Source organism: Misgurnus anguillicaudatus, chromosome 10 (assembly GCF_027580225.2).
Source record: "Misgurnus anguillicaudatus chromosome 10, ASM2758022v2, whole genome shotgun sequence".
NCBI classification, from domain to species: Eukaryota; Metazoa; Chordata; class Actinopteri; order Cypriniformes; family Cobitidae; genus Misgurnus; species Misgurnus anguillicaudatus.
In genome coordinates this window covers 16,652,360-16,679,266 of record NC_073346.2, presented here as the reverse complement: position 1 = coordinate 16,679,266, position 26,907 = coordinate 16,652,360, and the positions used below count along the sequence as shown (strand labels likewise).

The 26,907-nt window shown below is 37.5% G+C and overlaps 1 protein-coding gene across 5 annotated transcripts in view; it reads left to right on the top strand.

Moving 5' to 3' along the window:
* The window catches only part of col14a1a (collagen, type XIV, alpha 1a), a 143,274-nt gene that overhangs the window by 70,649 nt on the left and 45,718 nt on the right, over positions 1–26,907 (top strand). For all 5 annotated transcript variants that reach the window (XM_073871978.1, XM_073871975.1, XM_073871974.1 and 2 more), the window contains 12 exons: positions 301–450; positions 4,471–4,587; positions 8,367–8,513; positions 10,275–10,349; positions 12,692–12,831; positions 16,679–16,802; positions 22,493–22,636; positions 22,791–22,955; positions 23,422–23,460; positions 25,210–25,348; positions 26,347–26,489; positions 26,618–26,727. In XM_073871978.1, the coding sequence (XP_073728079.1) occupies positions 301–450; positions 4,471–4,587; positions 8,367–8,513; positions 10,275–10,349; positions 12,692–12,831; positions 16,679–16,802; positions 22,493–22,636; positions 22,791–22,955; positions 23,422–23,460; positions 25,210–25,348; positions 26,347–26,489; positions 26,618–26,727 (1,493 nt within the window). The remainder of the gene's footprint in view (positions 1–300; positions 451–4,470; positions 4,588–8,366; positions 8,514–10,274; positions 10,350–12,691; positions 12,832–16,678; positions 16,803–22,492; positions 22,637–22,790; positions 22,956–23,421; positions 23,461–25,209; positions 25,349–26,346; positions 26,490–26,617; positions 26,728–26,907) is intronic.

Below are 26,907 nucleotides of genomic sequence, written 5' to 3'. Positions count from 1 at the left end.
TGTCCAAATTATGTCCTTAGCAACTTTCTCCACTCACAAAAATATAGTTTAAATATATTTACGGTAAGAAAATGACCAAAATATCTTCATGGAACATGATCTTTACTTAATAACCTTTAGACCCACACAATGTATTGTGTTACTGGTTTTGTGGTCCAGTATAAAAGAATAGGAAGTATAAAATAAGACTTTATATATTTATATAAGTATATACAATAGTCCCCTTTAAATATTTGACATTTTTGGGGTTCTTTTCTTTGTAATGTTACTAAAATATTTGGCTCTTGTCTGTGTGCATAGTATCAGGTCCAGCTTTGGAGACATTTGTAGGTGATGATGTGAACACCCTGCTGATCCTCAATCTGTTGAGTGACACGGAGTACCGCATCCAGGTCATCGCCTCATACACCACAGGCTCCAGCCAACCCCTCACCGGCAAGGGCAAGACATGTGAGTCTCCTCCCGCATACACACACATACATACATGCATGCAGTGCATACACAGTGTGAGGTCTAAACTGAATTCCTAACACGTCACCTCCCAAGTTTTTGTTTTTGTGATCTTTCTGTGATCGTCCTTGCTAATACGTTTCCCATGATTGATAATACGCAGCTGTGATAATATCGCTATGTAAGCAGACAGCGAGAAATGTCTCTTTTGTATTTTAATGAAAACTGAAGCTTTCTGTTGATAGACGGCTACACATACATCAACAGGCAGACGGCTCCAGTAATGACAATCCTTTGCATATAAATTTGATATCACCTGGTACATCGCAAAGTAATACCTGTTTTAGCGATTCTCATCAAAAAGCAAATAGATTATGTTTTCTCTGGGAGTGCCGAGGCTATCCATCAGAATACCAGGGTGTCAAAGCACCAATATGAGCTCACGATCGTGTCTTGTTTCAGGCTGGACAGATAAACAGACAGAATGGCGACAACATAGAATTTTTTTGATCGTAATTTCATTATGTCCACATATTCAGTCTACGTTTAGTGGCAAGTCGTTCCACTTTTGCATGCGGAATTTTGGCGCATATACCCGTGTCATTTTTACTGACCATGTGCTGCACTGTTAGGATTTCATTATTATTCTTTACACTGCAAGGTATTGCAGGTTTATGGTTTGCATATTACTATTGCAACTCGATAATATAAAGAGATGAGCCCCAGTAAAGTAGCACAATCCAAACTGCTATTAGTGGCTAAAATTCATACTTAGTGAACCCTCTTGACATTTTCTTTGTGACCTTCCCACAATTCCCAAAGTCCACTAATGTAACCATAGAAAACCGTGATATCTATGACACCAGCGAAGAGTACTGGCATCAAAAGCGCAAATAAAACACTTGTATTTAAAGAGATATATTCAGTCCCGGCTTCCAACATGGATGATCATTTTCTTCACACTCCATTGCTGTCTAAGGAACTTTCTATATTATTTCACCCTACAAGACGACATCTACATGATCTTGAGCTTCATCAATTTTTCATACGTTTTCTGTTTGACCTTTGAATAATTGAATGCACAATAATGGATTTTTTCACCTTCTTGTATTACTACTATCAGCCAGCGGGCCTTTCTGCATGCATATGGGTCATTTAAATAGTTTTTATAAAGAAGAAAGCTTGTCACATGCATTATTCAAAGCATTAAATGAATCTCCACCACTGTGCACCATATGTTTCGTGCACAGTCTCCATTCGAATGCTTATCAGGATCACCTAGTCGCAACCCTATTGACATGACATCCCGTTGTGAGGCATGAATTACATTGGACAGCTTCATTGCATAAGTATTTGCATTTTTAGGATCTGGCTACCTTATAAAGGTTTGAAGAAGGGTAATGTTCCCTCATGTGGACTTGGTCCAGTACAAGCTGAATCCGGGTTTGCCACAACTTTTGGCATCGTCGTCCGTGTAAAATGCGTGAGAGTCAGTCTGCCGTAACAGCCGCAATTGTGTTTGCGATCCAAAAAAAGTCCAAAGATGAGTATTGTTTTGTACGACTAATGTGGACCATGTGTTGTGGCTCGGTTTCGTGTTTTATGGGTTTGCTGACTCAAAAAAGTGATAATTCCAAAATAAGCCAATTTTTCTTCTTTCAAATGAGTTTTCTTTCACAAAGCACATTTTGTGTGGTTTCCACAAAGGCACAAAAGAAATAAAGAAGCACTGGTTAAGGCCGTTTGTGGCTTTCGGACGGGAAGGACTGTTTGTTAAGCATATATTTGAATATCACGTTTTCCCCTACAATGTGTTTTTATATCTATTAGTTTTGCACGGCTGCAGTGTTTAAAAAATATCACACAGAAATTGGAGTAAAGTTGAAAGAGGGTGCTGGTTTCCAAGAGATATGAAGCCTTGGAAATTTTACTTAATATAATTCCTCCTACATAAAGCATGCTTTATCTTGTCTGTAGCTTACTTTAAAGATAACTTACTCAATTGCCATACCCTTTTATTAAAATTAACTTGTTTAATAATGACATTTTATAAGTTTTCTATTAGACATACTAGATGTACAGTACTGTGCAAAAGTCTTAGAACACCATCCCAGAATTAGATTTGTTGTTTCTGCAATGTTTTAGTGATCATCATATATAATTGTTTCTCAGTCTCTTTATTATAATACAACCAGAAAATACAGGAAATGTGTATGTAGTATTAAAAACTGTAAAAGTAAAAACTGAAGTGTCAAGTTTTTAGGGTAAACTCCCCTTCCACTTGAGCAATAGCAGGAAACTGCAGGGTCTCTTAAACATAAAATTAAATCCTAATTTCTGATTTTAAAGAAGTTAATATTTTTACTTCATTCTGCTCAAAAATGCTCAACATGTGTTTAGTGCCAAGAGAGGTCACACTAAACACCGACGATGCCTAAAGAAAACATTTAGTCCTGAATTTTTATTTTCTTGTACAGATTTCCTGTATTTTCTGTTTGTGTTTTAATAAAATAGATTGAAAAATAAATATGGATGGACATTAAAACTTCTAAAACAACAAGTCTGCTGGTGGTGGCCTAAGACTTTTGCACAGTACTGTATATCAAATATATATTTATGTGGTTAAAGCATTACTGTATGGTGTTTGCTTTAACATTGCATATAGATTTATACAGGGTCTACTGTACAATGTAAAAAAATATGTTTTTTTAAGAGATAAGTTGCTACAACTTATAAAATAAAGTTGACATATTTAAACTATTTTTTTCAAAGTTATAACAACTCATGTCTAATCCAGATAAATAATAGTAAGCTGAAATGACTTGTAAATCTGAGTTAATTAACCCTCAAATGTTCCTTGGGGTCTATATGACGCCAAACGACATTTCATTGGTTAAAAAAAGGTTCCCTTCATCTCAGAGATATAAAACTTTGTGACTTTTCCTAAATAATCTATCTTTACATACACACAAAATACTGTGCTTGATTCAGTTGTTCTAAAGGTATGTAAAAAAAAAAATGTCACTAATCTGTCCCTTGGTGTCAATATGACCCCAAGTGAAAGTGAACTGGAAATTCAATTTTTTTATTTTTTTCCATTTGTCAAAAAATAAATATCAATAAATCCAGCATAAATCTGAAAATTTTGACACAGAAATTAACGCCTGGTTCTTGTGCACAAATGCAATGCAAAAAGCACATGCTCACACAGACACATACAAATACACACAAACACAAACACACACAGGTACAGTATGACTGCCACAGAGAGCATTTGTATGGAATTTGGCAAACAAAGTCAGTCACAAATGCAGAAAATAACATATAAAAGGGTGTGAACTAATGCACGCACACGTACACACACACACACACACACACACACACACATACACACACACACACACACACACACACACACACACACACACACACACACACACTTACACTGAGTCAGATTTCTGTGGCATTTTGTAAAAACAGACATTTAAAAATGCATCAAAAACTATAAAAAAATACTATTTGAAATAAAATTAATTTTTAATGTCCTTTCTAATGTTTATATAAACATAAATTCACAAAATGTATCACTAATGTAGTGATTTGAGCAGTTGTCCATATCCAATAAAATGAATGGGTCTCTATGGGCATCTGCTGGTCGAAATGATTTAATTCCTAAACAGTAATTCTTTTATGTTTTTTTCTAAAAAACGATGGCTGTATTTATGTGAATTTTCATTAAAAAAAAACTATATTTTTTCAGGCAAGAAAATGGTGTAGTTGAGGAATTTAGTGGTAAACAGTTACAAAAGTACTTCAAATCTCTCAAAACACAGATTTATTGTATAGATGAGAAGTAAACAAAAATATATATATTATTTGTATTATTGAAAATGTATATTTTTCTAACAATTATGCTTTCAATGTTGGGGTCATAAAAAAAAAAAAAAAATTAAGCCAATTTTTTTTTTCATTTTACAGTGTGTGTGTTTCACAGTGGCTTGTCTTTTTTCTATCTTACAGTGTTTCTGGGGGTCAACAATCTCAACACATACCAGGTCCACAGTACCAGCATGTGTGCCCAGTGGCAACCGCAACGTCACGCCTCTCTCTATAGAGTTACCATTGAACCAGCTCTCAGTGAGTAATACATACACACATCACTAACATGGGTAATCATTATAAAACAAAACCATAAGGTTTTATCCTCTTTTGACATGTTCAATTTCAGCTTTGTTTCTATAAGTAAATGAGATATTATGGCCCATTTCAGCACATAAGTAATTCAGAGCCTCTGGACATCACAAGACTTCTCTTTCATTGTATACATGCTGCTCTGCTGGCTTGCAGCATGGTTTCAATTCAAATGTATTAAAATAGCCGAAGTCAAAAGCCTGTTTCTCGTTATTGCTTTTCTTATTCCTTTGTGATACCTCACCGCCTCTGCTTATCTTGCAATCCTCCAAACGTTCTGTCCCATTTCCAGTGTATCACTGCTCAGATAGTCACCAGCTCAGTTGTGCTATTAAAAGCGGATCCCGGAGAAAAAAAAGTATTTGAAGAGCAAGCATAGCAACAGAACTGCTCACCAAAGATATAAGGATCCATAATTGGGACCCTTTTGACTTGAAGTTTAGTAATGATGAATAATAAATCTGCTACCACGCCATTACAATTAATTACATTTATGATCTTCAAATTCTGGCAGAAATGTGCTGATGTATCACTGTTGGTTACCATGCTAACCAAATTTAGCATAATAAAAACACTTGGTGTAATGGTAATGACAGCAGTATGGTACAAAAGTACCAAATGCACATTTTCATGTTTTTTAAAAGATTCTAATGAGCAAAATAAATAAGTGGACACATTTAAAGCTTTTATAATATCTGACCCTGGACCACAAAATGCTCATAATAAGGGTAATATTTTTAAAATCATCATCTGAAAGCTAAATAAACAATGGCGGCTCGTGACTGCTTATCCGAGGGGCGCAAATTTAATATAAGTGTTTGGAGTGTCATGTGTGTTGCTTGTGTTTTCATGTGTGTTTGTTGCATCATGTGAACTATGTGCATCACGTGTTTTGTCAAAATAAGTGCCTGCTGCACATGCGTCAAAACCGTTTATGATAAAAGAGATGCTCACATTCACAAAATACACGCAAGACACCCACTTAACAGTAAACTCTGATTACGCATGAGATTATAGGAGTATCCGGCAAACGCAAATGTCTCTTTTATCATAAACCCTTTAGACGCGTCTGTAGCAGGCACTTATTTTGACAAGACACGTGATGCACACACGATCTCTCGACGCGCAGAACACATATTATGAAATTATGAACCACACACATGACGGGCTACATACATGTTGTGACGAACTTTGCATCTAGCGCCCTCAAAAAAAGAAGTCACTGGCCGCCACTGAAAATAAATAAGCCTTTCCATTGATGTATGGTTTGTTAGGATAGGACGATATTTGGCCGAGATGCAACTATTTGAAAATCTGGATTCTGAGGTTGCAAAAAATCTAAATATTGAGGGAAATCGCCTTTATGTTGTTTAAATTAAGTCCTTAGCAACACATATTACTAATGATAAATTAAATTTTTATATATTTTTACGGTAAGAAATGTAAAAAATATTTTTATGGAACATGATCTTTACTTAATATCCTAATAATTTTTGGCATTAAAAAGATATCAATAATTTTGACCCATGCAATACAATTTTTTGCTTTGTGCTATTTATTTAGTTTTGTGGTCCAGGGTCACATATATTTCTTTATTTAAAAGAAAAAATTTTCCTTTTAATGTATGAGTGTACACTAAAAATTACTAGGGGTGTCACGATTCTCCAAATCCTCGATTCGATTACATTTCTGATTCTAGGGTCACGATTCGATTCGATTCTCGGTTTTTAAAAAAATGCTATGCCATTATTATTTATAAGCAGCTGCGCTTCTCTCTGTCTCACGTGCACACGCTCTCACATCTGTCCGAAGTCTAAACATAAACTAAAGTAGTAATCCTTACGCATTTGTTCAGTTTTATGCGTTTCATGCAAGCTGAGGCAAACTATCCCTTTTGTTTAAAATATAACCCGCTGCATCTTGGCACCTCTCTCACTCTCGTGAAGTCAGATCACTAGGTACTAATCCTGTTTATGATATGCATTTCAAGGAATTGTAGCAATACATCCCTCGTGTTTAAAATATAAATTGCATTCCGCTGGACTGATGTTTTTAAAGGCTCTTCTGAGATGTTGTTTGGCAAGCCGACCAGACGTGACATGGGGGCGTGGCAGCATCGACGATCTCATTTTTTAATTCGAAGTTCGAGGTTGGGACTTAATTTAGATTTTTTTCGTGACACCCTTAAAAATTACTCATAAACACTCTGTAGCTTTTATAAACTGTACCTAAAGTATATATTATAACTACTACTTTAATAACTAGAGAAGTAGGTGTGTAAGTATTGCTTATACCCAACAGGACATTATCAGATCAAATACAGTAACTTACAAACATTGATAACTTTTATCATCCTGTATTTTTACTGCAGAATCACAGTCAAATGCATGCTTTTTTCCGAGATCTCATGGCGAATTGGTTCATTCCTCTGTGCAAATGTGGGGAGGGGAGAATGTGTCCCGCTTGTGTCAGGGATGTGACTGGACTAAGAAGTGCAGTTTGTTGAAACAAATGCTTAAAGTACGATCCTGCTGTTTATTGAGCCGGGCTGGAGCGATCGCCAGCCGCTTTTCCACAGAGATGGATTGTAATAGGCAAATGTCATATCCCATTGTTTGATGGGCTCGGCAAAATCAAAACACGTGTGAGCGAGGGAATATTGTTGATCTTATTATCAGGTTTCACATTTTCACAGCCCACATTATTATTGGAAAATAGAAAGAAACCACCTTAATAAATCCTAATTTTTGTACATAAAATCCTTCAGAGACCTTTTTATAATATCATAGTCCAGAAAGAGGTGCTTTGGGAAACATCTTATTAAAATGAAGAAAAAGAAAACATTTTCCCCTGGTTTCTCTCCCTTTAATCTAGTAGTAACTGTATAAGACTGCTTGTGAATAGCCTTCCCAGCCATTCATCGTCCCCGTGGACACAGCTGCTTAATGGCAGACAAATTAAGATGTATGAACCAAGCCAAGCTGCTGGATATTACCGTCTGCCATCACAAACACAACAAAGAGATCGATGAGGTAGGAGAAAAAGAGAAAACGAGAGCCGGCGTCAGACAGAACGCATTTGCTTAAAAAGAACTGAAGATCAAAAATTATTGGTTTGGTTCACTTGAGTCTTGTCTCTTTACTCTTAAGCCTGAGACGATTATTACGGTGTGCACATTTCCCTGCAGTTTTCAGCTTCTGATTAAAGCATTTAAAGCATTCAACTGAATACAAGGTTAACCATTCTGTGCTCACACACACTGGCCATTTTCTCATCAGGTCTGAAATAATCCCAGCTATGAAGGTGATACACAGCCATTCTGCCATTGCTCTTACTCTTGGTTGTTTCTACATTTCCAAAGACAAGATGTAAATGAAAGAGACTGTACGTAAATCGACACTTGGTGATTACCAAAAAATAGCTGTTAGAGCAGCAGCCCATGTGTTAAAAATAACAACACTTCAGTGCTGCTTTGGCGCTACCGTGTTTGCGATTTTCAAACACCAGGCTTTGTTTGTAGCTTGAAGGCTGTAATTGTACTGTCTCAGTAATTAGACTAATTGTTTGCTCGAGAACGCAGTTTCATTTATTCGTATGGCAGAGGCTTTTATTATTATTTCAAAGTGATTTGACATGTGCATTACATTTTATTAGTGTTTGTGTTGCTTTGTTTTGGCATATTGTATTAATTATCATGTTTTAACTTAATTCTTTTCCATTTGTAGACGATGAAAAACAGGAAGTGAGGCTTGGTGGTGGAGCGTCCAGACATTGTTTCTTCAACCTTTACCCAAACACCCCATATAAAATCAGCGTCTACACCCTTTTACAGGACGTGGAGGGACCTGCTGTCACAACCACAGCAACCACTTGTAAATACTTTTCAAGCTTACGACTACACGTTTCAGGCCAGGCCACTATAGACAATACTGATCTGTCTGAAAACTATTTATAATCTAAAAATAGCTGGGGTATTTTTGACCCACAATGGGTAAATATTGGACAGAACACATGCTGGGTTAAAAATGACCCAGCTATTTTTAGAGTGTACACTTGGTTTAGTGGGTTTTAGTAGGAGTGATTGAAAATGCATCAGGGCAAAGTCTAGTTGACATAATATGATGACTAAGGTTTATTGGGGAGTTAAGACTAGACCGATACTTTTAAAGGGGCCATGGCACAAGACTTTTTTTAAGATGTCAAATAAATCTTTACTGTCCCCAGAGCACATATGTGAAGTTTTAACTCATAATACCATATAAATAATTTATTATAGCATGTTAAAATTGCCACTTTGTAGGTATGTGCAAAAATGTGCCGTTTTGGGTGTGTCCTTTAAAGGAATAGTCTACTCATTTTCAAAATTAAAATATGTTATTACTTTAACTAAGAATTGTTGATACATACCTCTATCACCTGTGTGCGTGCACGTAAGCGCTGGAGCGCGCTGCGACGCTTCGATAGCATTTAGCTTAGCCCCATTCATTCAATGGTACCATTTAGAGATAAAGTTAGAAGTGACCAAACACATCAACGTTTTTCCTATTTAAGACGAGTAGTTATACGAGCAAGTTTGGTGGTACAAAATAAAACGTAGCGCTTTTCTAAGTGGATTTAAAAGAGGAACTATAATAGCACTTTTGGGAGTACTTCGACTCGGCGCAGTAACACCCTCCCTCTCCCATTATGAGAGTGAGAAGGGGAGCAGACTTTTCAGGCGAGTCGAAGTACTCCCAAAAGTGCTATTACGCCATAAAATATAGTTCCTCTTTTAAATCCGCTTAGAAAATCGCTACATTTTATTTTGTACCACCAAACTTGCTCGTATAACTACTCGTCTTAAATAGGAAAAACGTTGATGTGTTTGGTCACTTCTAACTTTATCTCTAAATGGTACAATTGAATGAATGGGGCTAAGCTAAATGCTATCGAAGCGTCGCAGCGCGCTCCAGCGCTTACGTGCACGCACACAGATGATAGAGGGATGTATCAACAATTCTTAGTTAAGGTAATAACATATTTTAATATTGAAAATGAGTAGACTATTCCTTTAACATGCAAATGAGCTGATGAAATTCAAACACTGATCACAATGATGGTGGTTTGCTGCAATTAAAACTCAATTGTGCTTTTCTCTGCACTAAATGGCAGTGCTGTAGTTGGATAGTGCAGATTAAGGGGTGGTATTATTACATTTACAACTTAGCTCCTTATGACATCATAAGGAGAGCCAAATTTCAACGACCTATTTTTTCATGTGCTTGTAGAGAATGGTTAACCAAAACTAAGTTACTGGGTTGATCTTTTCCACATTTTCTAGGTTGATAGAAGCACTGGGGACCCAATCATAGCACTTAAACATGGAAAAAGTCAGATTTTCATGCCATGGCCCCTTTAAATGTGTAATTCCCATTTTTTTAATGGCATATTACAGTGTTCATTATAAACAATTTATCTGTGTGGGTCATTATTTTTTTTTATTCATGTTTCCTTAAAAGCTGTCATTAAAATCTGAAAATACAGATTCATTTACAGTTCGGTTTCCATTAAAACCACAATTTTAAATGTGCAAATTCTGCATGATAAACATGCACACTGTATTTTCATAATATGTTTTTTTTTTGTTCCTGTAGCTCCAGTACCCACCCAACCACCAACCGCAGCCCCCACCACAATCCCTCCTCCCACCATCCCACCAGCTAAAGAAGGTAAATCATCAATTTGGTGGACAGTCTCTCCTCATCTTTTATAATGGAGCTCTCAGTCATGTATCAAGTTTGTTTTAAATGCTTTCCTACAGTAAGTCTTTCCAATAAGCATAGTGCAGCTATAAAAATTATGTGATTGGCATTTTTTCCTAAAATGCCATGTTTAAGAAATTGTTGAGATCTCTTATGCAATTTTTATAGGGGAAAGCCAAAAAAAGCTGAACACCCACTGCAGGTCTCCATTTGATCGCCATTTCATTTTACTGCTGTCTAGATGAAACCATCAAGAACTTAGAGATTTTTCGTCCATATTAGAGAGCATAAAACTGGCCTGACAGTGGTTGTTTTTCTGTTTTTTTGGGCAGCGTCCCTGTGTGTTATGTGACCTTTTACTAAAGTACATCTCTACTGACAGCTAACCTTTCTTTGTTCTCTGAGTCGCTCCCTACTTAATAAATAAGTCTCCCAAACACCACAGCACATGGGACTTATTCAAACCTCTAAAAATGATTTTTAGATCATTCACTTCCCTCTTTGACCCATGAATGTTTATTGCATCTCACAAACCATCACCATGGACAGCCACATCTCACAAAATTACGTACCTATAGTCACATAATTTATTTATTCTTTTTCGTGATACTGTCACGAATTTCCGCTTTTTTTGTGATCGTATCACGAATTTTTGTTTATGTATCATTGTCACGTATTTGTTACTCTACTCTGTTGTCCTATTTTCTTACCATTGTCGCTTCGGTATAGGGTTAGATTTACATAAAATGACATCCTTACCCAAACCCAACTCTAACCCTAACGCCAGGCGACAATGGTTTAAAAATCAGACAATATAAAAAATTAATCAGAAAAAATAGTATAAACCAATACTTAAAGTGACATCCTAATGCAAACACAAAATCTAACCCTAAATCGAAGCGACAATGGTTTGAAAGTAGGACAAAACAGTTGAGTAACCAATACGTGACAATGACACATAAACAGAAATTTGTGATTTGATCACAAAAAAACGCGAAAATTCGTGACAGTATCACGAAAAAGAATCAAAAAATTACTTGATTATCGGTACATAATTTCGTGAGACTAGGTAGGCATAAAACAAGACACATCACATGGTGACTTTTTAGACTTAAGTCTAATTTATAGTCGTGCGTAAGGGCCAAGCCGTAGGTTATCCGTAGCCTGTGCGTAGCTCCCCTCTGTGTAGCCTGACGTTCACCTCGCCAAATTTTTAACAGCGCGTCAGTTCTGTGCAAACCGCAAACGCTGTGATTGGTCCACTAGAACCCTGCCCGTCAGGTAAAAAAACTGCGTCACGATTATGAAATTTGGCTGACGGTTAATTGTTTCATAAATTGTGACGATTATGAGGATTAATTGCCTGTTTATTGCTGTGACATTTAATTCTCATAGATTTTTTGTTTATAAAATAATTTTCACAGATTGCTGTGATTATTTAAAATAAATCTTTATCTGGCAGTAAATATTTATACACATAACACATTTTTAAATATAATACTGCCTCGTTTATACCGGAGCTGCAGCTCCCCCTTGTGTTTTTTAGAGAGATGTGCAATCATCGCGGTGATATGAAATCATTGCGATGAGGTCAATCAGTTGCTATAAGACGATTATTTAAACATTGTGACAGCCCTAATAGGTATTTCTGTTTGCGACGGTGAGAACAAAGATGGGCCAAGTTGAGGAGTGATTTAGCTGACACAAAAGTCGCTGTTTATTTACTTCCATAACTGTTGGTATTCTCAAAATATACACAACAAGTGTTTCTTCTTCATTTGTGGGTTAACTTGCTAAGCTGCTTCTTCATTGACGGTCACGCTGCTACTGTGGTTACACGCGTAGATACTGCCTACCAGCGGTCTGCATGTGGGTTTGCACGTGTTTGGACGCGGATGACGACACATAAGTATATGAAAACCGACACGTATCCTATGCCATATGACGTACGCACAACTATAATGAGCCCTTTCTTTGTCAATTTATACGGCTCTATTTGCAATTCTTTGCCTGTTTGCATTGTCAATGAGGACAGACAATATGCTTAACACTAAATCCTGCTATATAACAGTCTGGCTTAAGCAAAGAAGAGGAGAGGTAGCAGGGAATTCATTAATTCTTTGTTTTATCCTGCTAGCGATGATGGAAATCTTGTCAGTGAGAAAGGGAAGTGTTTGGAAGTATTTGACATTTGTTGTACTGCAGTGCTTAGACGGTAATGAGAATTTCTTATTTTAGTTTGTGAGTTTTCACTCACTTCCTGTCTCTCTTTCCATTTCTCTCTCGCTTTTTCAAACCTTCTCTTCTAGTGTGCAAAGAAGCCAGGGCAGACCTGGCTTTTCTTGTAGATGGCTCCTGGAGTATCGGGGATGACAACTTTCAGAAGATTATCCGCTTTCTATACAGCACAACCGGCGCGCTTGACGTGATTGGTCCCGAGGGAACACAGGTGTGATATGCATGAAATATTTATTAAATCCAGCCTACCTCAAACTTTTTTATCTGTTTATATCATATAATATATTTTTTATCATTTTAACACTTTAGATGCACATTTTTCAGATAATAGTGAAGACTGGAACAAGAACCTCTAAAAGTTCAGCTTAGGATCTTAGGAGTTTTTATGTTAGGTTGCCATACATTGTATGATCATGGTGTGAGCCTTAAACCAACTTGAAGCTAGTTTAGTGACAGCTATAGTCCCAGCCAATCAAATGCATCTCCACAGTCTGTACTTGAACTCTAAAGCTGAAGTATAAACATTTTTTACGTGTATGGGGGTCTGCGTACTGTGCTCATGACACAATTTTTGAAACCCTGTGTACATTGTACGCGTGCGCCTACAGGAGAATGTAGTATGTAGCCCAGGAGATGCATTGCATTTTGTCGCAATGTGCATGCGTTGAACGACTGTGTACATGTACGAGTCAGATAAACTATACTTTGCAAGCCAGTGCGCCATGTTCGCACACACGTAAAAAACAGACTATACTCCAGGCTTAATGGCTCATGCTACAGTCTTTGAAGGCAAAAAAGCCACCAAAATACACCAAAGCAGCCAAAACATATGAGTCACTGCCTGTTAGTGAACAAGCAAGATTTATTGACCTTAAAGGTTTTTTAAAAATAAAGTACTCGGTCTGTGAAATAAGAAGGTTGAACTCTGTTGCACTACAGCTTGTCAAAGTCCAAAACTTTAGTTGAAAGTGTGCTGGTCTTACCTCCACAGATCAATATTTGGTCTTTATTAAAACAAGAGCCAATAATCCTGTTTCACACCAATAAGTGCCAACAAACAGTTCTTATTATCAAGGACTTTTAAATGAGAACAATGTAGTAAACATGAGGAATGTTTTTTTTTGTTTTTTTTACTTTTTAAAAGTGTCACGTACACACGACAGGCTGTCAAAAAGATCCACGTTAACAAAGACAATAAAATGCTGTATTATGCGTGCTACTGTAGGCCAGTAGATGGCGATTTTACTTTATAAAGAAACACCTGCACACATTCTAATACAGCTGTAAATACAAACAATCAAGACAGCAAAAGCATCAAGCATTTTTGTTAAGACGGACGATAGAAGTGACCCGGCACTATAAAGCTACAAAAGTTTGTAAACTTTGTTGGAGAAGCGTTATTAACAGCAGCACAAACAAAGTACAGTAGGCCGCCATTGTTGTTTTAGTTATACTTTTGCATGCTTGAGAGTATAACCTTGAATTAATGCATGTGCATGAATTCACCGTTATCACAGATTCGCAGTTACGCAGTTTACACAAAGACGACAAGGCTTCATTATCAAAAACGTCCACTTTGAAAACTGTTTGCACTTTCAGGGCCCCAAAATGCTGCTGACATGCCAAAGAAACATCAATTTTTGCCTCTAGAAGTCACACTGTAGCCTACATTTAATTGTATTCATTTTATTTATATGTGAGGCTGTATATTTCATAAATAGATCTAGCCTACATATATAAAAAATATGCTTGGAAGAAGTAATTTAATAATAGTCATTTTATTACATATGGGAGCATCTTCCCCAAGCCACTTTATAATGGACAGCACTGTTTGCCACGTAAACTAGAATATTTGGGCACTCTCGAAACGTAATTCATAAATTAGTTATTAGAAATCTCCAGCAGCCCACTTGCATCTCTTGAGACTTAACACAGCGTTAAAGTGTGAGTTACAATGTCTGGTCTGTGTGAAAGGGAAATATTACTTTTTAAAAATTGCATCTGTTGTTTGTTGGACTGAGGCATCATGGGAATGGCTGTTCTGGGCTTGAGACCACAATTTCTAGCATTTAACCCAGTACCCTGAGAGAGCATTAGATAAAAATAGCTTTTGTCTAGACTTCTCAGTCCAGGGCTCTAAACATTTTCATCAAGGCTCCATCAGCCGCATTAAGGATCATTGCGGTGGACTTAGAGGAAGGGTGTCAAAACAGGAGAAAGGGCATGTTTGAGGAAAATAAATGAAGGATCAGAGCCAAAATAAACAGTGGGACATGGCACAGATAAAATTTCTCATGTGTTTACACACTAGAAGAGAACAGATGCACAGAGACTTTTGTGAGAACAGAACTTACATTTGCAGTGGGCCATGTCAGCGTGTTTGACTTGGCTCAACCCGTCAACAGAGTACCAGCAAGCGTACAAGCATGATGACTTTGATTTTTTTGTCTGTTTTATAGTGTTATCTGAAGGTTAAAAGAAAAAGTTTACATAAACATGAGTTTTTTATCATTGTAACTCAATTTTTTCCTACTTGAAACTCTCATATCTTGAATATGAAGAGCTCAGAAACAAAATGTGCTAAACGCCACCTCGGTCAAAAATTAGGTAATGATATTGACCGAATGCTCTCAGCACACATATATATATGGCACATATTGCCAGCTAGTGCCAGCATTTTTTATGATTTTCACAAAAGTTGAATGAAGATGTTCTTCCTCGACTATAAAAAAAAATATGTTAAAAAAAAGGTAAAATTCCAGCAGCTGGGGTGCCAGAAAAATATCGTAAAATAACGGGCACAATAAATTACAGAAATGTTCCATCATACACAAATACAGTTTTTTTCTGTAATTTTACATTAACACTGTAAAAAATCTGTTAAAAAGGGTCAAATTTCAGCAGCTGGGTTGCCAGAAAAATACCGTAAAATAACGGGCACAATAATTTACAGAAATTTTCCATCATATACAAATACAGTTTTTTTCTGTAATTTTACATTAACACTGTAAAAAAATCTGTGAAAAAACGATACAATTCCAGCAGCTAGGATGCCGGAAAAATGTAGTAAAATAACCGGCACAATAAATTACAGAAATTTTCTGTAATACACAAATACAGTTTTTTCTGTAATTTTACATTAACACTGTAAAAAATCTGTTAAAAGGGTCAAATTTCAGCAGCTGGGGTGCCGGAAAAATACCGTAAAATAATGGGCACAATAAATTACAGAAATTTTCCGTCATACACAAATACAGTTTTTTTCTGTAATTTTACATTAACACTGTAAAAAAATCTGTAAAAAAGATAAAATTCCTGCAGCTGGGGTGCCGGAAAAATGTGGTAAAATAACAGACACAATAAATTACAGAAATTTTCTGTAATACACAAATACAGTTTTATAATTTTACATTAACACTGTAAAAATTTTTCACATTTCGGCAGCTGAGGTGCCAGAAAAATACTGTAAAATAACGGGCACAATAAATTACTGAAATTTTCCAGTGTAATATATCAGTGTATATAACATACAATATGTCTAAATATAGATAATTGCATTTTTGTGCAGGACTTTTCATAGAGATCAGATTCAGAGCGATTCTCAAAACATACAAGGAGTTCTTACTGTTTGCCCTAGGGGTTGCTTCTGGGTTTTATAAGTTGGGTAAGAGCCCCACCAGGTGGATAACAGAGGAAATACGGATTGCCAGAAAAACTCGTCATTGGCAGGGAAGCGTTTTCTCTTAATTGACGAGTTAATTGTCAATGGCGGGGAATGCGTTAAATGACACAACTTTCAGCAAAGTCCTCTAAGTGCATGGGAGAAGAATTGTGCTCATTTAGATGAAAACATGTTTTTGAATGCACTTAGATAATTTGATTTAGATAATCTAATTAAAAAGTTTGAACCCAAAAGAAACAATCCAAGTATCTGACATCATTTTGCCATTCAAACAAGGCATTTAATCTCAAGTTGCCCCACAGGGATTTTATAACTGTCCTATGTCACTTTTAACTATGTGTTAAATGACTAAACACTAACTGTCTGTCATGGACAGGTGGCCATTGCTCAGTTCAGTGACGATGCCAGGACTGAGTTTAAGCTGAACTCATACAGTGACAAGGAGTCTATGCTGGACGCGGTGCAACGCATCAACTACAAGGGAGGAAACACCAAGACAGGCAAGTACAGTGTAACAATCCTCAGTGATTTTTATAGCACCGACAGATGGTTTTCAGACAGACAGATAAACAAGTAATAATAATGTTCTCTGTGATTCAGTTGCACCGTTTCATATGCACTGGGTTGCTGGTGGGTGGTTAGTAAATAAGTACAGTTTTATAGATCAACGCTATCCAGCATAAACCAACCTGAACCAGTTTGGACAGTTTGTCAAGTCTGGGTTTAATGTCTTGTATCAGATATCAAGACGGAGAACCTTACTTCAGATCATGAATCGATTTGATAAAAACTGCATGGTGCCCACTCAGCAGCAGCAGCATGACAACATGTGTCTTTAAGCTTCTGCTCTTGCCGAGTTTCTTTGATTTAAAATGAAACACCTCTCATTTCATGGCGAAACAGCGGCGGGCGTGTGGCAGACGTCTTCACAGGGCTTCCACCCTACTGTGTCTTCACACACACACACTTCCCTGCCATATTATCCATGACAATGAGCCCCAGAGCTGGAAGGTATCTGTCCGTGGACATGTATGATCCAGGCATTATGAGCTTGTGTATGTATTCATCTCCGCTTTAGCGGGCTGCATATTCAAAACACAAGCGTGATTCTGAGCAGATTAAGGTTAATCCCTAAATCGCTTTTTATACGCTCATGTGGTGAAGATGATGTCGAGGTTGAGAGTGATTGACTGCATTTAAACTTGCAAAAAGTATGTCAATTTGAAGTATTAAGAAGGTCCATGCTTATCAGGATGAACCCAACCCGTTTGGTTGTAACTGAACTGGGTTGTTTCCAGCCAAAAGGCTGGGTTGGGTCATTTTTAGAGTGTTTATTATGTGCCACGAGGGGGCTTATTGATGTCAACTCTCACCTCATAATGAGTCTGTTAGGGCATTAGCCGAAACTCACAAACACAAATGAACCAAATCACATCCATGTACACGTTTGATGAATGATGCAGTCCTGAAGTCGTGCTTAAATGTCAGTCATACACCAGTGCCTTGCCACTTAGGGCCACGTTTAGCTGCAGCTCCGAGCCCCCGTCTAAATCTTTTTGTTCTAATGCGATTTTAAAGCAAAATATCTCACACTTCACACAGCGCCGCCCTCTGCTTCTTTAGTCTGTCATTTGTCTCCCTCTGACAGCAGCTGAAGGAAAGCCAAAAAGAAAACAGACAGCTTCTGAAGTCAGTCAGGCATAGCCACGGGTCCCCTTGTTCAATCCCTCGAATATATTGTCAAAACGCAGCATCGCACACACGCATCCATATTTTATTCAGAGTGCAGCTTTTGCGGGGGGATTGTGTCTAATACGCGACGCGCTCAGCCAGGGGAACCTGAGACGTTTCAGAGAGATTAGACATGCAAATTAGAAATGAGCAGCCGGGCTGATGTTTCTCAGCTGCAGAGCCGAGTTGGTGATAATGGCGAAATATTGAAATGAGGAAGTGGTGCTTGTTAGATCCCACAGTTCAAGTGTGTATGGCTTTTAGATCCATATTATCAGTGTTATGTTTGTGTCGTTCAGTGCTAAGTACTTTTTGCACTTTGTGTGATTAAAAATAACAATCATTAAGAAAACGCATCTTTTCTTCAGCAGGATTTTGTTTGTCCAGTAAAGATCCTTAAAGGGATAGTTCACTAAAAAATTAAAATTCTGTCATCATTTACTAACTGTAATGGTTTTACAAACCTGAATAAATGTTTTGTTCTACACAAGGGAAGAAATTTTGAGGAATGTTTGAAACCAAACCAATCAGAAGCCTATTTGCTTTTTTCTATGGATGTTAACGGGGCTTCTGATTGGTTTGGTACAAACATTTATCAAAATATTTTCCTTTGAGTTCACCAGAACAAAGAAATTTATACAGGTTTGTAACAACATAAGGGTGGGTAAATGATGACAGAATTTTTATTTTTGGGTGAACTATCCCTTTAAAGCTCACGTAACACACTGTTTCTGCATTTCTGATGTTAATCTGCAGTACCTATGGAGTAGTATGACATCCTTTATATCTACGAAGAGTCTTTAGTTTAATCAGATTTATAAAAGAAAGATTAGCTTTACCGAATCTTTCCGATAACGTACAAAAAAATGAAGAAGTAGGAGTTACTACCGCGGGAGGAGTGAGTACGAGTCATGTAACACTATACAACACTGTTTAACTTATGATTCACTACATGTTCGTGTCATTTATATTATATGCATGCAACTATTTCCAACATAAGACAGAAGTCTTACTTACCGCGTGCAACTTGTCATGACCCGGTTGGGAAAATCCAGCGCATCAAACACACACGCAAAACTCCGCTGCTACCCCGGATAATAAACTATATCCATTGTTTTCATAAGGCTGGATTTCTTCTGCTTACATCCAAAAACACACTTCTTCTTTCGTGCCATTGTTGAGTTTTGAAAATAAACAAAGCTGAGTGGCGTGATAAGATGTTTGCAAGCTCCAGTGTCTCATGCTGATTGACGGGTGGGCGGGGTTTTCCGGGCGAAGTGCCCATATAAAGAAGTGATACGTATCGAAAACCCCTGAAACGTCAGTTGGACCTGTAATTGAAAAAAAAATTCAGAAACTTGTACGAACCCTGGCGAAGTGCATTCGGCACAGAAATACTCTGTAACACGCCCAACTGCTTTTTTGACACTTTGCCTATGTTTAAAATGAGAAAACAACTCTATAACTGTGTTAATAAGTCAGAATGCTTGAAATATTATTGAAGCCCCCCTTTAATAAAATAACATCTAGAAAAATATAAGATAAAAGACTCTGATTTATACTTAAAATATTTAACATTTTGCAGTGGCGGCCGGTGACTTCTTTTTCAAGGGTGCACGATGCGAAGTTTGTCACAACATGTATGTACCCGTCGTGTGTGTGGTTCGTAATTTCAAAATATGTGTTTGGTGCGTCAATTGAACATCATGTGTCTTGTCAAAATCTGCTGCAGACGTGTCTAAAGGGTTTATGATAAAAGAGATGCTCGCGTTTGCCAGATACTCGCATAATCTCATAGGGAGTGTCTTTTTTTTTAAACACGAGCGTCTCTTTTATCATAAACCCTTTAGACGCAAATGCAGCAGGCACTTATTTTGACAAAACACGTGATGCACATGTTTACATGACGCAACAAACACATATTTTGAAAACAGGAGCAACACACATGACACTACGAACACTTATTTTGAATTTGTGCCCCTCGGATGAGCAGTCACAAGCCACCATTGACATTTTGATGTTTTTAGTAGATAAAGACCAAATGGTTTAAAAGATTACTCCACTTTGTTAAAAACAACCCTGATAATTTACTCACCCCCATGTCATCCAAAATGTTGATGTCTTTCTTTGTTCAGTGGAGAAGAAATTATGTTTTTTGAGGAAAACATTCCAGGATTTTTCTTATTTTAATAGACTATATTGGACCTCAAGCTTTATTGGACCGAGATCACGTAATGTGTAAGCATGTCGAAAGATCATGTGTCACAAATGTGAAACGCATATTTGCGAACAATTTTATACAATAAATGGAAACAAAGACATTACTTAGTATCATTTTACGTTCAACAACTTCGGGACGGTCCTCTTTTTCAACACTTGGAAACCCTGGAGCAGTTGTTTTGCATACTTTAACGTGCATACGCATTACGTGAGGTCGCGCAGGCGCATCACACAGCTAATGGGTTTGCTAGATAAGACCGAGGGGCAACCTTTCGATTTCTCTGATGAAGCCATTACGGAAGTGATTTAAACTGCAATTCATCGACTGGCCGCTAGAGGCAGGCTCCAAAAGGGAGTCAATTCCCATAGACCTCCATGTTAAAATGGCCAACTTCACAGTAGAAATAATATGTTTACAGCTTGGTACAAAAAGTGTTTTTGGTCTGTCTGTATAACTAATTTTGCCCTTCATGACAACTGTGAGGGGGGTGAATTTTTTTGTAACTCATCCGTTTAAATGATATTATGCCTTAAAGTTCTGCATAATTAAGGGCGTGGCTACTTGAGTGACGGTTGAACTGCCACTGCTGTCACTAGAGTCAAGCTAGGCTGGCATGGTTTCAGCAACCAGTCACCTCAGCATCACCCACATCCTGCCTTTTTAGCCATTTTTGGGTATCCGCGAGTGATGCGCTGCCTAGATGGCGATGGCAGGCACCGCCTACTTTCTTCAGAAACCTATGGGTAACGTCACGGAAACTACGTCCATTTTTTTACAGTCTATGGATAAGACCCTTATGCCTCGCTTGGGAGCGTTTTGAGCCATTTGAAGCTGTGTTGAAACTGCAAATTTAAACTGTAAACTTTTGAGGCCCAATAAAGTCTATTTTCTTCTCGGCTAAACAAAGAAAGACATCATCATTTTGGATGACATGGGGTAAATTATTGGGATTTTTTAAAGAAAGTGGAGTAATCCTTTGAGAAAATTATTGCTTTGTCTCGCATGCTAACAGTAATGGAATTTCAAGGTTTTTGCATTCCTTTTACTTTTTTATGACATAACATGTCAGGCAATATTCAAATAATATTATGAATACTAATAACATTATTTTATATATGTAACCAAAGTCTTTTTTTAGATTAACTGGTATATCCCGGACAGGGATTAGCCTAAACCAGGACTAGGCCTTAGTTTAATTAGGAAATATAACTAGTTGTAACAAACATGCCTTACTAAAAACATAATATAACGGCTGCGGATCCGCTGCGGAACGGCGGCGGAGTCAATCGGTTTCCATTCAAGTCAATGTGTGTATTTCCACTGACTGCGTTCCAAATCTGTCACAGCTCCGGCCATCCGCAGCCCTCCGGAACAAATACGCAGAGCTTCTATTTTTGACGGATGCCGGACAGCTCCGCAGGGCGGAGCCAGGACTATATCGCGTGATCATACCTGAATTTGCGAGATCTTGTGTTGTGATCTGGGCTGGTCCAGCAAAACATCATAATTTAACGTCATAATGGGCAGAGACAGAACTAGATATCGCGCGATCACGTGAATTTGCAAGACCTCTTCACTTCAGCATGCAGCCGCTCTGCAACAAATACAGAACTGGTGGGTATTGGTGGACGGCGAAGTAAGGAGCCGTAACCCAGCGGAGCCGATCTGCAACCGCTCCGCAGTTGGTGGAAATCTGGGATATGGGCACTGATGTATTTTAAGATGTGCCAGTGCAACCTGTTTTCAGTTTGGACAGCTCTTATATTTATTTTATTTTGGGACTAGTCTAATCCATGTCTGGGAAACCGCCCGTAAATCATCCTACATAATCTAAAAAAAACATTAAGATTAAAATCGTAGTGAAATTATTGGTTAAAATCGAACTTTGATGTTCCAAATATCATATTTACATATAAGAAAGTATTAGATAGTAGCAGCATAATATACCATTATGATAATCCCACTTGCTAAAATGAACATTAATTATTTTTAAATACAGTTTTTTGTTACATGTTTCACTTTCTGACCGTACTGATCCAGATTCCCGTGGTTCCACTCTGCAGACACGGCCATAAAATCCCATCAAAATACATCTTTCTGGCAGACAGAAATCTTACTGTCAGCACACAAGTTCCTGTAAAATCCATCGTATTTTGTGCTTTCCTGGGTCGTTGAAGCTGTATAAATCTTGCTCTTGGCATGAGGCAGTGACATTTACTCTCATGACTTTTGATTCAGGCCGAGCCATTAAGCACGTTAAGGAGGCCATCTTCGCCGAGGATGCAGGAGTAAGGAGAGGCATTCCCAAAGTCCTGGTGGTGCTCACAGATGGACGATCTCAGGATGATGTCAACAAGATCTCTAAGGAAATGCAGACAGAAGGTGAGTATGGTTTTAACCCTTGCGTTCTGGACATTTTCCATAATCGAGAACATTTTCATCTGTCACGAATGCAGAAATATCTTCAATAAACAGCAGGATTTGAAAAACACCAACTGTTTCAGTGTTTTGCTTGCTTCTGTTGCTTTCGCTGCAGGCTACATCATCTTTGCCATTGGCTTTGCCGATGCTGACTATGGGGAACTAGTGAACATTGCCAGCAAACCCAGCGAGAGACACGTGTTTTTCGTGGATGACTTGGATGCTTTCAAGAAGATTGAAGAACAGCTAATAACTTTTGTTTGCGAGGCTGCGACAGCCAGTAGGTCCCTTTGACAGTCTGCAGAAAGTTTAGCTTGGGCTTTACCCTGTAGTTTCTTGATTAAACTAATGTTGAAAAGGTCATAGCTCTTACTGTTTGCATTAACTAGTTATTATCCAGGAACTACAGTATATGGTTTATAAACATCGCTATAATTTTGAGATTAGTTTAAGACGTTCATTTTACGTAATCAGTGTTTCCCATCATGATAATTTAAGGTCATTATGCATAGTAATAATAATATATAACAGTAATGTGAATGGTGCTAGTTTACATTCTTCATTTAAGTCAATAGCACTTCAGTAAGGGTATTTCTCTAAAGTTAAAAGCTGTTGCTCTTAAGTGTTTAACAGTTTTTGGAAGTTTATTTATCTCGGAACCCGGACAACATTTGCATGCATCCTTATGTAATGTATAATTTCCAAAAATCATTTGTTCTTTGACGAAATTGTAATTTTTTTCACAGCTTGCCCATCTGTGCTAATGGGTGGGAACACTTTAGCAGGTAAGACAGCAATAAATGTCGCAGTATTCACACTGGCAGAACACACAACACCATTGTGCTTAATAAAGGCATACTTGGGGATTTATTTGAAGAATTAGATTTATTAATTCCCTGTCAGTACTGTATTTAACAATCCTTTACTCAGTAAACGGCAAAGTTTCATTAAATCTATTTTGAAATGAAGGTAAAAAGTAAAGTGTGTAATTTTTGTCATTGTTTTTTATTAAAATCCCATTAACTCTGCCATTATCGGCCATTGGTCAAAAACATCAACTTAAGGTTTGGTTGTGTCACTGAGGCTGTGTTGGGCTGGTTGGTATGCTTAAAACAAACATCAATGTTTTATTGACCCCACAGAGATTACAGTTCAAATCAACCTAAACATGGTTTTCATCTTCGTATTTTAAACTCCGAAGCATTTGAAGAGCTTAGATGCAAAAGCCCCCAAATGCAATCTCCATCAAAAATTTGATAATGATATTGACCAAATGCTCTCAGCACTTACAGCGGGGAAAATAGGTGTTTGACACATCGGCATTTTTATCATTAAGAGGATTTCTAAGTGGGTTATTGACACAAAATTTCCACCAGATGTATCCATCAAATATTGATTTCATACAAAGAAATCAGAACATTCAAGTATACAACCTGAGTCACAACAAACAAAGCGAAATGACAGAGGGAACAAGCTTTGAACACATGAAGAGAACCAGGTGCAAAATGGCATAGAAAGCCAGGAGATCACCTGAAATCAAGATCTTTGTAATCTTATCGTTAAAAAGCATTTTGATGGGAATGGTTATAGGTGCATTTCCAGAATGCTGAATGTTCCTGTGAGCACTGTGGGGGCCATTATCCGGACATGGAAAGAGCATCACTTCACCATAAACCGGCCACGATCAGGTGCTCAACGTAAGATCCCTGTCTAAATCTATGGAGAGAACTGAAGATCAAAGTTCATAAAAGAGGCCCAAGGAACCTTCAAGATTCAAAGACCATTTGTGTGGAAGAATGGACCAGAATCACTCCTGAGCAATGCAGATAACTGGTTTCTCCATACAAGAGGCGTCTAGAAGCTGTAATCACAAAGGCGTTTCTACAAAGTATTAAATAAAGTGTGTTCAATACTTATTTCCTGTGTCATATCACTTATTATGACTCAACTTGTATACTTAAATGTTCTGATTTCTTTGTATTAATTCAATATTTTGCTTGATGGCTACATCTGGTTTGTGTCAATAGCCAACTTAGAAATCCCCTTACTGATAAAAATGCTGATGTGTCAAATACTTATTTTCCCTGCTGTATTACACATTTATCAAATACGTTTACTTAAAATCAGCTTAATCCCTGCCTCAGGCCATTTAGGTATACCAGTTTGTTGGCAGAATCCGATAAATGGCACCACAATTTTTTCTCTTCAGTCCTTTTAAGTGCACAAAAGAAAATGTTTTTACCCAGTTAAAGGAGTTTTACCTATTTTTGGGGGGGGGGGGGTATTGACCAAAATGTTGAGCCTTTTACCTTTATATTCTGAAAGGACAGTGAAAAGTGACTGGGTCTGATAAAAATGCTCATTACAAGAACACACTTAGAGAGTCGGATGCACGTAAAGGGTTTTGCATTTGAGCTCTTTATTATAACATCTATCTACTCTAAAACATCATTGTTTTACCTATTATTTGCTCAACTTTTCAAGTAAGCTTTTCATAGGTTCAATTAAAGAAATAAACTCAATGTCTGTTGCAGGTTTTCGTATGATGGAGATGTTTGGTTTGGTTGAGAAGCACTACAGCAGCGTACAGGGTGTTTCAATGGAGCCTGGAACCTTCAACAGCTTCCCCTGCTACAGGTTGCACAAGGACGCCCTCGTCTCTCAGCCTACCAGGTGTGTGCAAGCGGTGGTTTTGTGTGTGTGTTAATGGCTCTGAAATGAGAAAACATACAATAGCTGTAACATGTCACCTGTCAAATCACAGAAAAATATAGATCCAATTTAATCCAATCTAGAAATGCTGTCATGGACTGGGAACGGATTAGCCCCTGGCTTACATACAGACATAGAGAGCGAATGGGCTTCTGTGGCTGCTCCTCTGACCCTCCGCCTCCTCCATAGCATGTCATAATATTTACATTAGGCTTCGCTTTACTGCACTTAGAAGGAATGTTGTTATTACAGTGGAGAGTTTCAGCACGTGGGTCTCCTCTCCTGTGAACCTCGCTAACCACAGACTCATTTTACCTCGCACAGAGGCAGCTGGAAATGACTAAAACACTGCTATTATGATAATGTCATTTGTGATTATCAGCAGCGCCAATGACCTAAAGAGCACAAGAAGCATTCTGGATGCACTTTACATTTATTCTTTATTGGAAAGTGCTCATTTATTTTATCTATATATTTATATATTACATGAATTTATTTTATTATTGTCACCCCATATCCAAAGTCCAAAGTGTTTTACACAAACATTTAACAGCATTTTGTAAGGAAAAAAATCTATGTGAAAATACGATAAATGCCTCAATAAATATTTTCTAGCAACCCAGGGTTAGTCGCAATATGTACCTCCTGCATAACTTACATGAAATACTTTGCATACCAATGCATATTTTGATAGAATGATCATCTAAAGATTTGCAAACAAATTCTTGAATTATGGTTAAAGTCCTATTGTCTAAAAAATTTAGATTCTTTCAGCCTTTTTGTACCATGTCCAAGGTAGTTAAATTCAGTTTTATATATCCAAACATCACTAACAACAACACTTTTCAATTCAGTAGCAAAGTTTTATAATTGTCTGAATCAAGTTTGGATTTCGAAATGAATTATTGTATTATTTTGTATAATGTTGTTGATGCTGTCTCAATGCTTTTCATTGATAGGTATCTTCATCCTGAAGGGCTTCCTTCGGACTACACAATAACAGTGCTCTTTCGCATACTACCTGAAACTCCTCAGGAACCCTTTGCGTTATGGGAAATCCTCAACAAAAACAATGAGCCACTGGTGGGCATTATCCTGGATAGTAAGTAGACCTATTTTCGGTTTTACCATTGAATCTTTTTATTAAATATACTGTGTTTACAGCACTCGCTCCATTTATTACAATAAAGAATCCAAGCGCATGGGTCTAATATATCTGCCTGTCTTTAGATGGAGGGAAAACATTAACCTTTTTCAATCACGACTACAAGGGAGAGTTTCAGACGGTGGCTTTTGAAGGAACCGAAATTAAGAAGATTTTCTATGGCAGTTTTCATAAGGTCAGTCTTTCTTCCAATTTAGGACTCGGCTAGAACTGTGATCTATACAGTTACAGTATTTTTGTCATAGCCTCGGGTTGAGATTTTTCTGTTCTTGTCAGGAAAAGTAAGAGTTAAATTAATTTCAAAGTTCATTCCAAAGTCAGTGTTAATTCATGCTAAAAGCCATTCAGATTCCAG